The sequence below is a fragment of the Anolis sagrei genome, chromosome 3 (assembly GCF_037176765.1).
Source record: "Anolis sagrei isolate rAnoSag1 chromosome 3, rAnoSag1.mat, whole genome shotgun sequence".
Taxonomy (NCBI): Eukaryota; Metazoa; Chordata; class Lepidosauria; order Squamata; family Dactyloidae; genus Anolis; species Anolis sagrei.
Window position 1 is genome coordinate 250,583,886 of NC_090023.1, and position 12,951 is coordinate 250,596,836.

Here is a 12,951-nt window from a genome sequence, read left to right on the forward strand (position 1 = left end):
GATACCTAGATCCTTGTTTATAAAGTTATTGTCTTTCAACCCTGTTATATGCCTGTAAAATATGGATTATCTACAAATGTCACTCTCAACTTCTGGAAAGATTCCATCAGTGTTGCCTCCAAAAAATCCTGCAAATCTCTTTGGAAGACAGGAACAAACAACAGCATTCTGGAAGAAGCAAAGATGACCAGCACTGAAGTGATGATTCTCTGCCATCAACTTTGCTGGACCAGCCATGTTGTCTGAATGTCCAATCACCAGTTATCCTTCTCAGCTCAAATGGAATGTCGGTGGACAGCAAAAGAGATGTAAAGATGGGTTTAAAGCTAACTTGAAAACTGTGGCATAAACACCAAGAACGGAGAAACCCTGGCTCTTGGGCACTCTAACTGGAGGTCAGCTATTACCAACAGTGTTGTGGATTTTGAAGAGACACAAACAGAGGGTGAAAGAAACATGCCAAAGTGAAGGCACATCAGGCAAATCCTTGTCAGGATCGCCTCGCATCTGGAATTGTAGAGAAGGTTGATATGTCTTCTAAGTTCACTTGGGATGAATTAGGTTCTCGCCTTTTGCCACATGACTCAAAGGTCTGGTTCCTTTCTTGACAGGAGTTAATGTATAGTACTCACATTGATTTGGGGATAAGTTGACCGAAGTTTTTGGGTTGATTTTTTTTTACTAAAATCTCTAGACTTCTACATGAATAAAAGTTTATTTAAGGTCTTATTGGATTCTATTTTCCAATGTGCTGGTCATCCTTCACAGTTTTATGTCACCTGCACATTTTGCAGCCATTGAGGATGACTGTTTGAACAGTGTCCCAATTAATTATCGATTTATCTGGAAATGTTCCCAACTTTTTCACATTTAATCAAATTGCTAATCAAAATATTGTAAGAGACCTTATCAAATATTTCCATGAAATCCAGGTAAATGGTAACACAACATTCTCATATATTAAATTAGTGACTTTATCAAAACAAGATTTAAGTTTAGCTTGATAAACCCATGCAGGATTCCTTCTGATCACTGCACAGTCACTGGTCAAAGGAACTCACAGTTGTCACCTGCCCCCAGATCAATGCTCTCCCCCCAAAGAGTCATCACAGACTAAAATAAATGTTACCTTAAATTTTATTGTTTATTTGTGGCCTCCAAATATGCCTCAAAATAATTAAATACTGCCTCCCGGCATTAAAAATACACACAAAATGTATCAAAAATTTGTATTCCAAAGATTATGTACATATTATACACTTTACAGCTATATATGTAAACAGGGATACGTTTTACCCTACATTTAAGATAAATCATTTTTGTGGCAATCAGAAAATTTCAAATTTGCACTTCACACACAGTCCAGAGAAGTGTTAGAAGTTACTTTAAAAATCCATACAAAGAATAATTGAAAACATTTATAAAAGCAAATTATCAGGTTAGTACAAAATGAACTATATTACACTTGTGTAAAAAGGCTGAAGTAACATAACCCATACATTACAAATCGTACGCTGCTTCTGAAAATGAAAATATGTGTTGCAAACTTTCTTTCATTGAATACAACTCTTTAGTACAACACATAGGAAAGGGTATTTGCACTGGTTAGACTGCAGTGGACTTGAGCTGAAGAAACCCACAAACCCATTACATCTAATTCAATACCAATGGAGTCAAAATTCCTACTAGTAGATTTCTGCTGCATGAGCCCTTTGCACAAAGGATCGTACAAAATAATTGTGCAAGTGATGGTACAAACAACTACACAAATTCTCGCACAATGCATGGAACAGCAGCTTTCTGCACAATAGACACTGATATTGAAAAAAATATAACCCATGTCTTGCGCTAGTACAAGGACACTGGATACAAGAGAGGCTAAGGTGGAGCCAGTCACTCAATTGATTTCACAGGGTTGTGAAGATAAAAACCGAGTACCATTGACATTTATATAAATATAACAAACAGATTCCCCATTTTTGGAAGAGTGTGTTATGTTCCCAAGTTCTGGAAGCTCTTGTGGCTGACTCACTGGGCATTATATTGAGTGTCTATAAAGAATTTAAACTGTGAATTGTTTGACCTGTATTGGTGGATCTTTGAATGCAGGCCAGGCGAAACTATGAGCAACATGTCAAGGTCAAAGGCACCATAAATTTGCTAGAATTCTATATCAGCTACATTGCAACTATAGTCTTTCCTGGTCCCCTGCAATCACCAGTTATTGGGCAGCAACTGCTGTTACAACTATGGGTCTATTCCCCTGCTAACTGGAAAGCAACTGACACTTCCAATTCCTTCCATAAACAATCTCTGCTTATGGGAGGCAGGAAAAGAGATCTTGTTGCAATTCCCTTTCATGCCAGAGATTGTTCACAGGAAGGAGAGTCAGTCAGATGCTTCCCAATGGATACAGGAACGGCAGCAGCTGCTGACCAGTACATGGACTGGGGGAGGGGAGAAGGCTTTCACAAAACCTATATATTCCCTAAAGAAGTGAATACATAAGGATAGGAAATATGAACCAGTGACAATGTTATGCACTGATAACTAGAATAATAGTGTTGGAAGAGATCACAAGGGGTGACAAATCCAAACCCCTGCCATACTAGAATGGATTCCAGCCATTGTGTTACAAATTACCTGCATGAGCACACACAAGACAGCTTGTCTAATGAATAAACTTAATAGCAACCCTAAATACCCTGCCATGGTTGCAAAATTTGAGCATTTTTCATGAACTGCAGCATGTCCTTCGATACTGAGGGGTCACAAGCCACATCATCCATGCAACTAATAAGCATTTGCCTAGCTAACAATCTGAGAACAGAATTGGAGAACAGTTGCAATAATGGCATCAGGGAGAGATATGCTGCATGACATCAGCATCCAGGTCTAATTTACTAGAAAAACCACTAAAATACCCAGAGTCCTCTCACCTCAGGATGAAACGAGATTGTGAAAAATCACCAAACTGATCCGTCTCCTTCTAAAAAATGTAATAATTAGTAGACTCACAAATGAATTTTGTTTTGAATAAGGGCTGTGGTACATCCAACTTTGTGAAAGAACAATTTAATTCTCACTACCAGAATTTGGGAAACAGTTACTATGAGGGCCACAACACTCAGAATCCCAAAGTCAGCAAGATTTAGTCATACTGGCTAGTATATGCTGGAAATCGTAGTAAAAAGAAATGGTAACTCCATTAAAATAATTTTTCTAAGCTTACCTGGGCTACAAAATCAATTTCAAGCCCTAGTTCGAAATCTTCTCGAGAAGATTGGTTATAAAATTCTTCCCGTGAAAGAATTAGGTGGTTGAGGGCTACTGGGTCGAGCACACAAGCCTTCTTTTGACTCCTTTGGCCTGGTTTCAGACTGGGGAAGTATTCAAGTTTGCACTGGCCTCCATGTAATTCATAGTAAACATGTTGTAACTCACTGACCTAATTACAATATAAGATTTAAATAACATGATCCTGGACATCTTGAAATTCCTTTGTCATAGATTTCCAACTTTGAATTCCACCCCTCCAAGTCAAAATATGCACTGCGTGTTTGCTTCACAACTGAATATGTGGCAGAAGTCGTTTTTGGGGCTGTAATGGATACTGAGATAAAAGGCTGCAGTCTTGTTGTGTCCAGACTATCCAAATCCATGCTCTTTGTTGTTTGTTGTTTCATTGCTCATTCTGCACAATATACCAGAATTTGAGTCTATTGTTTGCCTGGGAATTATGAGACCCTGCAGAGTTTGTTGAATTGGGATGAACTGCAGTGAGTAACAGTGCAGACTAAACAAAGAGGATAACTCCTAGCAAAGGAAATACATCAAAGAGTAATTTCTCAGTGTTGAAATATAAGGAAAATAACACTGCTCCACATGAAAACGTTGCTGTAAGAATTATTAAGTCAACGTATGTTGCTAATATGTTATCTCTGTGCTCTTAAGAAAAAGCACTAAAGACAACTAATTGTTGGTCTTACACCAGAAAACCTGTCTAGAAATGTATAACTGTCTGAAATGGCATAAAATAATCTTTCAATCTGAACACTCCCTTAAACAAACTACTGTGCCTTGTCATATAATCACACACCACTGTGATGTGTGTGTACAAGTATATGTTTGTTCAGTACTGCAGCTGCATAGATGGAATTGATTGGATCTAGAGCTTGGAAAGATTAGACTTAGCACTAATACATTGGTATTGCTAAATATATTGAATTCATTGACATGAAAATCTTAATGAGAAAATCATTTACAATGATTAAAAATGGCTGGTGACAAAAGTAAAAAGATTGTTGCTCAAAAATAATGTCACTGGAGTTTAGCAATTAAAATTATGAATTTAAGAAATACTGCTCTAACTTTTTAAAGAATTAGGGACAACAAACTAATGTTTAACACATTATTTTCCCAGCTGTGTTTTGAATAATCCAAAATATTCAATGCCTCCTCAGGAGGAATGCAAAAAGAAAAAGGCTGTGTTACAGTGCACTTGAATGTCATGATACGATGCCTAAAATGATGCTGTTTCTGGCATAGTTTTTACCTGATCGCTTCAGACAAAACTCAGGACAAATTCAGTGCAATGAAAATGAATGTGTGGCAAGGCACCACAGTGGGAAGACCCACAAAATTGAGATGTTGGTGCAAGGCATCTCACAGCCCTTTCCCAAAATATCAAGCACAGGCACTTCTTTTGTTGCTGTTTTGCAAACAATGGCATTTTAGGCTAAAAGACTGGCCACTATTGGGACAATGTCAAAGTTGAAACTCAAACATTTTTTAAAAAAACACATCATTATAAAAATTAAGGTGGTGGTGGTGGGAGGAAATAAAGGTGAAAAAACACTGTCTCTTGCATTCATATAAAAAGAAAAATAATCTAAAATATTGTATTCATATAAACGCACAAAAATCCAACAAAATAATAATACATATGTATTGGTTTTTAAAAGGTTCATTCTGTCCTTCTCTAGGATCTGCACAGTCTATTTCCAAGAAGGAGCAGAGTAGCTTGAAAATTACATTTCTCCTCGTCTATGGGCTTTTGCGGCTGCAGTATCACCTTCCTCGTCTTCCTCTTCCTCATCCTGCTCTTCATAGTTTTCATCATGACCTTCTTTCCGATGGGATTCTTCTGGAATTTCGTGATCAGCACCTTCACTCATTTTCTCTTCAGCCTGAAAAATAAGAGGGTGGGGGTGGAATGGGGTGTGACAGCAATCAGAACAAAAATAAGAAAACTGATTACTCATCTTTTAAAGATGAAAAAACACACTACACATTCTGCAACCCTGGATCCAACACCATCTGCTGCAGAAATGTTTTTGATTTTAAGTTGACATGGTGGCGAGATCAGTCGGGTGAGTTTCTACTTCCAACAGTAACGATTTGGTGCTCTCCTGTTTGCCCTTTAAGGGTTTAAAGGAGAGTTGCCTCAGCTAGATAAGGGGCAGAGGAGTGAGGTGCAAATGTCCTTAGCCAGTGGTGGCAGCTAGGGAGAGTTGAGAGCCCTGTAAAGCCCCCGACAGGGAGGCTAGTGGTAAGGTAGAAGCCGAGAGCAGCACAGCTGAAGGGGGACAGAAAGTAGCACACACGAACACAAGACAGCCAATATCATTGATTGCTCAACTACTCTTCCTTCCCTCCCTCACCCTAGAACACCCTATGAATTTTCTAGACTTTAAGACCAGAGCAGAAAGAAGTGGATTAAAGAGGAGGAAGGAAGAAAGAACAGAAAGACTGCAAACACTCAGTCCAAGTACCAAAATTAGTTGACTGAATGGTAGCTGAATTGAATTGGCATTAAAAAGAATAAAAAATCAGTTCAGACCATTCCAAAATAGTTGTTAGCCGATAATTTTATTGAAGAGAAAAGAGAAGATTTTCTGCTTGAGAAGATAAGACGAGGAATTTTAAAGGTTTCTCTTTTCCTTTTCTGCAAGTTAGTTAACAATTTATAACCCAATTAAAATACTGACGGAGAAATATTGAAGGGAGAAATCTGTCTAAATTGTAAATGTGAAAGGCAAGAGAAAAGGGTTTAGGGAAGTTTATCTACACTGCCAGAAATCTTACAGCATGGGAAAAGGACATTATTTTTAAATTTTAACATTCTAGTATCTTTGAACTTTGCAAAATAATAACAAAGATAAACTGTGGTAGGAAGATGGCACCTGGTGGCCATAAAAGCACAAGCACAAATTCTGACAATTTTAGTATCGCTGAATTTTGCAAAACAATAACAAAGACAAACTGTGGCAGGAAGAAGACACCTGGTAGCCATAAAAGCAAAAGCACAAGTAAATTACAATAAATAGAGAAGAGACACCTGACTTTAAGTGAATAGAAGGCTACAAAACCTATGAAATTTTGCCTTTACTAACCTCACTTCCTAATTATATGGGGAGGGAAATTTGACTTAGCTAAAGAAGTATATTATATATACGTAAGTAAAAAAAGATTAAAAGAAAAAGACTGAAGTAGTAGTAAATAGAACTAAATAGAATGGACAAAAATAGAAATTCAAAAAGGGGTCAGAAAATGATGCCCACTTTTTATATGAGCAGTGGAAGTACTGACAAGGCAAATTTGATTGAACACAAATATGAAAGGTTTAACAATTAAGAAAGAAAACTGTATGATAAAACTTCTTGCAGATGACATTGTGGTTTTGTTACAAAATCCTCTACAGAATAGTCCAAAAGCGTTAGAAATAATGGAACTTGGGAAATGTGGTGGGACTGTCAATCAACCGAGACAAAATATATATCTAACTAATAATATGAATAAAGTGAATCAAGAGATGGTGAAACAAATGAAAAAATACATATTACAAGTAAAGTAAAATATCTGGGAATTCAATTAACAAACAATAGCTCTGAAGTATTCAAAAATAATTATGAAAAAGTATGGAAAGAGATACAAAAAGATTTACAAAGATGGAACAATTTGGACTTGCCCTAACTTGTAAGAATAGCGACAATTAAAATGAATGTACTTCCCACAATGATATACCCATTTACTCGAACCTAATGTGCTATTGAATCTAATGCACACCTCAATTTTCAAAACCTTGAAACCAAAAAAGGTATTTGCTGTTGAATGTAATGTGCAGTGGCAAAAACTGCACTCTTTCTAATTTAGAAGATGAAAGCTTCCAGCAATGAAAAGCAAAACCTTGGATTCTGTAGAATGGATCCATCTTAATTGTCTTGATTCAATGCTATGGAATAATGACGGCTATAGTTTTACAAGATCTTGAGTCTTCTCTGCCAAAGACTGCTGGTGCCTCACTAAACTACAAATCCCAGGATCCCATACCATTGAGCTGTGGCCACTAAATGAGAGTTGATATCCCTCAAAGAGGAGCTCCAGGGACTCCTGAAGCAGCTTCCCTTTGGCTTTGGCTCAGCATTAAGATCACGTGCACCTTAATTTTAGAGAGGTAATTTAGCCAAAAAAGTTGAGCATCAGAATCGAGTAAATATGGGATCTGTTTCAAGCAATTCCAATTTTGACAAATGAAATCTCTGTCAGTTTACTGGTTGTTAGGTATTGTGGGGGTTGAAGTCCAAAACACCTGGAGGGCCAAATTTTGCCCATGCCTGGACTAGAAGATCTTGAGATAATACTAGAAGAAGGTACGGCATTGGACTTAATGTTTGGTGACAACATCACTCCTTCCATTACTATAGTAGATACATGGCTTTTCTTTTTCTTTTTCTTTTCTCTTTTTTTTTTTTTGGTATTTTATATAATTGTTGTAACTAGTATGAAGAAAACATTGCTTTAATAAAAATGGTTTTATTTCAGTATAATAAGGACATTAAGAAAACTCTATATATTGATATTTGTCTTTCCCACCTACAGAATTAGGCTCGAGGTGTTAAATAATTAAGTAAAAGAACATAACCAATGGTCATGTTTAATCTGATCAAGGTCAAATATAGAAGGAAATCAAGTTTGTCTCAGTTACAACTAGAGGTCTTCAATGGTTTACGGGGTCATCTGATAGCAAAGGTCAGAGTGATGCTGCTTGTTTCTCTGCCCTGAAGCAGGTCAGATATCTTGATTTCAGTCAAATATATAGAGGAATTCATCCTATTTAGAAGACACTCCTCTCAAGAGGTGATCTGCCCTCTCACCTTTGAATTATGCCTAGTTTAGTTTATTGCTTGAAGTGACCCATCCCCTCCCACATATTTTTGCAGGTCAACTCACATTTGCACCTCATAGCATAGCCAATTCCCATTTCTGTCTTACTGTTTATTCCAGACACAGAGTTTCTTTAGCCTAAAGCAACCAGAAGAAGTAAATTTATGCATGTGTGCATGTGCACACATGCACACACACTCACACCTCTATGCTAAAAGTTACAAGTGTTACCACTCACAACCATCACCCCCAAGAGCAAAGAGTTTATTATGGGGAAGAAGAAATTTCCATGTGGGTTGTTGTAGGTTTTTTGGGTTGTATGGCCATGTTCTAGAAGCATTCTCTCCTGACATTTCGCCTGCATGTGGCAAGCATCCTCAGAGATTGTGAGGATGCTTGCTACAGATGCAGGTGAAACATCAGGAGAGAATGCTTTAAGAACATGGCCATACATTCCAAAAAACCTACAACCACCAAGTTATTCCAGCCATGAAAGCCTTCAACAATACATTGAACTTCCATGTGATCTAGTTTTGACAGGTTTCTCCCCATTTCCCTCTTCCTTGTTTGGAGTAGAGTGTGCAATTTCATTCTCCCATTTCATAAAATAAACAGCAGAAGCAAAAATTAATTCCCTCCAAGAGAGAGGTATGTGAAGCAGTGGCTTTCTATTGTTCTTATACCCTCCGCAGCCAATCTCTAACAACTGACTACAAGGGCACTCCAACCCCAGCAGAAAAGTGGTGGATGCGGTAGTAACAAAGGGGTCAGACACAATCTGCAGCATATATAATTAGTGCTACAGAACATGTAGAGAGCATGAAGTACCCTTCTACAGTCATGCACCTCTTTTTAAGGAGAGACTTCTGTGAGATTGGACTCTTCTTGAAAAAAGTCAGTTCAGACACTTTTACAATTTACTGTGGCTGTTGCAATACAATTGTGCTTTAGAGATGCTGATTTCTTTTTGACATATATTGGTCAAGTTGCTTTTTGCTGTTGATTCACTAGTCATATTCCAACCCTATGTGAAGCTAATTCACAAGAGCTTCTATGACAGCGGTTCTCAACCTGGGGGTCGCGGCCCCCCGGGGGGTCGTTTGGCCATTTTCTGGGGGTCGCCATGCCGCATTGGCTAGCCACGCCCCCTCCAAAATGGCGGCCGACCCACAAGCCAATGGCACTCCTGATAGGGATAGTGGCAGCCCTTTCCCAGCCCAGCAATAATCGCATGCCTTCCTGGAGCGGCGGAGGCAGCGGCATCCTACCTCTGAACACCTCCACCGTCGAGCTGCTGCTGCAGGCCTAGAGGAGCAGCTGCAACCCAGCAGCAGCAGCTCGACGGAGGCTGATGGAAGTCCTTCCCTGCCTGCCAATGGCTCCTGGAAAAGTGGGAGAGGAGGCCTTTCCTCCGCTCTCTCTCTCTCGGCAGAGCAACCCAGCTAGGGAGAGAGGAAGATAAAGGGTATGCAGGGAAAGGGAGAAGGAAAGAAAGGTGCCCACGGAGTGAGGGAGAAAAAAGGAAAAGCACGCACAAGATGAGAGAGAAGGAGAGAAAGGCACGCTGAGGGTGAGGGAGAAGGAAAAAAGGCAGGCGGGGGGGGGGGGGGGGGCAAGGGGGGTGGAAAGGCACACATGGGGCGAGGGAGAAGGGAGAAAGGGTACACGCAGGGTGAGGGAGAAGAAAGGTGAACGAGGGTCGAGGGAGGAGAAAAGGGCACGCACATGGCAAGGGAGAGGGAGAAAAAAGTGCACACGGGGCGAGGAAGAAGAAAATAAACGTGTCTGGGGCAAGGGAGAAGGAGGGAAAGGTGTGCAGGCAGAAAGAGCAGAGGAAAGAAAGGGGCAAGGAAAGAGGAGGAAAAGACAGCTGGGTTGCTATGCAGAGAGTGGATGCCCTTCTTTCAGCCGCACACCTTCCTGGCATCATCCTCCGTGGAGCAGGTGCTGGGCTGCAGCCGCTCCTGTAGGCGGGCCCAGGAGCGGAGGAGAGCCATCCCCAGGCCAGCGGAGAAGCTGCGAACGGAGAAGCTCCGTGCTGCAAACGGCCCCTGAGTTGCAGCAGCGTTTGCAGGCGCCTCCCAGGGGATAGCTGTGGCAGGAAGGAAAACGCAGGCTCCCAATCTCCAAGGTCTGTTTTCCCCAGAGCCCCCAGTATTCTCTTTGTGTTCATGGGTGTTCTCTGTGCCAAGTTTAGTCCAATTCCATGGCTGTTGGGGTTTCAGAATGCCCTTTGATTGCAGAGTTCCCTTCCACACAGATGAATGAAATCCCACATTATATGCTTTGAACTGGATTATCTGAGTCCACACAGCCAGATAATCCACTTCAGTGTGTATTTTATGCAGCTGTATGGAAGGGGCCTCAGACAACCCAGTCCCTTTCCACACAGATGAATGAAATCCCACATTATATGCTTTGAACTGGATTATCTGAGTCCACACAGCCAGATAATCCACTTCAGTGTGTATTTTATGCAGCTGTATGGAAGGGGCCTCACACAACCCAGTCCCTTTCCACACAGATGAATGAAATCCCACATTGTCTGCTTTGAACTGGATTATCTGAGTCCACACAGCCAGATAATCCACTTCAGTGTGTATTTTATTCAGCTGTATGGAAGGGGCCTCAGATAACCCAGTCCCTTTCCACACAGCTGAATGAAATCCCACATTATATGCTTTGAACTGGATTATCCGAGTCCACACAGCCAGATAATCCACTTCAGTGTGTATTTTATGCAGCTGTATGGAAGGGGCCTCAGATAACCCAGGCCCCTTCCACACAGCTCAAGTTTGGTCCAATTTAATTGTGGTTGGATTTCAGAATGCTCTTTGATGGCTGGGGAACTAAACACCCCAACAAGTCCCAAATGCCAAGGTCTATTTTCCCCAAACTCCACCAGTCTTCAGATTTGGGCATACTGAGTATTTGTGCCAAGTTCTGTCCAAATCCATAGTAATTTGGGTTCACTGTGTTCTCTTGATGTAGGTGGACTATCTCTCCCATAATTCACAGAGCTGCCTCAGTTGAAGGTACTTCACATCCCATCATCCGTTGCCCACACTCCCCCAAACATACTGTTTTTGTGATTAATCACTATGCTTTAATTATGTTCAATTTTTAACAATGGAAATACATCCTTCATATCAGACATTTACATTACATTTCATAACAGTAGCAAAATTACTGTTATGAAGTAGCAACGAAAATGTGGTTGGGGGTCAGCACAACATGAGGAACTTTATTTAGGGGTCACGGCATTAGAAAGGTTGAGAACCACTGTTCTATGATAACTCAAAGGCAGCTAATGGTTTTTGTTTTGTTTTTTACAAATGTCCACAGAGGATAGATTAGATTGAATTAAATGCTAAATGAATGGTAACAAAAATCTCTAAGATGGAAAGGTGTTAAAGCTGTTGACAAACAGCTTCCAGAGGACATGAATAATCAGTACACTAAAACTTTACTTAATCCACCACTATCTTCAGGAGAACACATCAATTAATTGGGGCTTTTTAAAAGAATTCAAATTCTGTGTCTCTCCTTAACTGAACTCTCGCCAGCATTTGTGTTGGCTTCCCACAACATACTTTTGAATTTCTTCTTGCATTCTGTTAATACAGGAATGTTGCATTATTTATTTACTGAACTTTCATCTCTCTTTTTTTGTAAAGTTGATTTGGCATTCTATAGCAATCATCCACACAATCACTAACAAGCTCAAAAGGAACTTAGCTTCAAAACAAAACAGCATCATGTGCCCTCACACTATTTCCTGTCACTTTGTTTTGTGTTCTTACAAGTGTCTGAGCTGTAGTAGCGCCTGAACTATGTTCTAGATTCAAGGATGGCCAATTAAAAGACCCACAAAGCACACAATTTGGGAGCAAGTCCCCATTTTTATATAGTATTTCCTTTGACACCCGAGCCTTTCATGCCCACCCATGTTACTGAGTAGTCCAGCTAAACAATACTTACATTTTCATCATTTTCACCATATGGTTCTTCACCATTGTGTTCCAACTCCCTTTTCTTCTCTTCTGTCAAATCTCCCTGGGCCTGTAAGAAACACACATCCAATTGTTGAGGAAGTAAACCATAGTGTAGTGGTTTGCGCATTGGACTATAACTCTGGGGAATAGGGTTTGAATCTGAATTTTCTGAACAATCTTGAAAAGAAAACATCACGATATATTTTCTTAAGGTCACCATGACTCAAAGGCACACCACTACCACCTACTAAAAAGTTATTTATGGCTTATGGCTACATTTAGACACATCCCTTTTAATACCAAAATAAAGGAAGAAATTATCTTCTTGGCCAGTATTATGCTAGTTGTTAAGTTCCCTTACTTCAGTGTTTTCACTTTTTCAGTCATAGCATAACAAATGTAGTTTGTTTGTTTGTGTAAACAGAATTCCACATGTGCAACTGTTTCATTTCTTAAACCATGTCCCTATATTCTGAAATATGATGTTGACTCTTCCTTTGTACATAATCCTGATAGTTATATCTATTTTATTCTTTGCCCTCTATCACCTAATTTCTCTAATGTTTTGCTCGATTAAGTGCAATGTACTTTGTCAAGAGTGGTTCACAAGCTGAATGGGTCAGAAAAATCAAAATTAGGGGGACTGCCTCCTTTGCTACCCCTTCCCCCTTTTATTGCCCAGGGGCTGCTGGCAGCAGGAAACAAGCGGTTGGCCCCTCATTTGGCGTTTCCTAGTGCTATTTACAGGTTGTGTTTCTATCTTATGTATAACTTCCTGCCCTTCCACCAA

The 12,951-nt window shown here is 39.9% G+C and overlaps 1 protein-coding gene across 2 annotated transcripts in view; it reads right to left on the reverse strand.

The window, feature by feature from the left end:
- Window positions 1-1,119: 1,119 nt before the first annotated feature.
- GOLIM4 (golgi integral membrane protein 4) overlaps window positions 1,120-12,951 on the reverse strand; it is a 63,724-nt gene continuing 51,892 nt past the window's right edge. For both annotated transcript variants that reach the window (XM_060767569.2, XM_060767568.2), the window contains 2 exons: window positions 12,148-12,228; window positions 1,120-5,189 (listed from right to left, as the gene is read on the reverse strand). In XM_060767569.2, coding sequence (XP_060623552.2) covers window positions 5,031-5,189; window positions 12,148-12,228 — 240 coding nt within the window. In that variant the 3' untranslated portion in view covers window positions 1,120-5,030. The remainder of the gene's footprint in view (window positions 5,190-12,147; window positions 12,229-12,951) is intronic.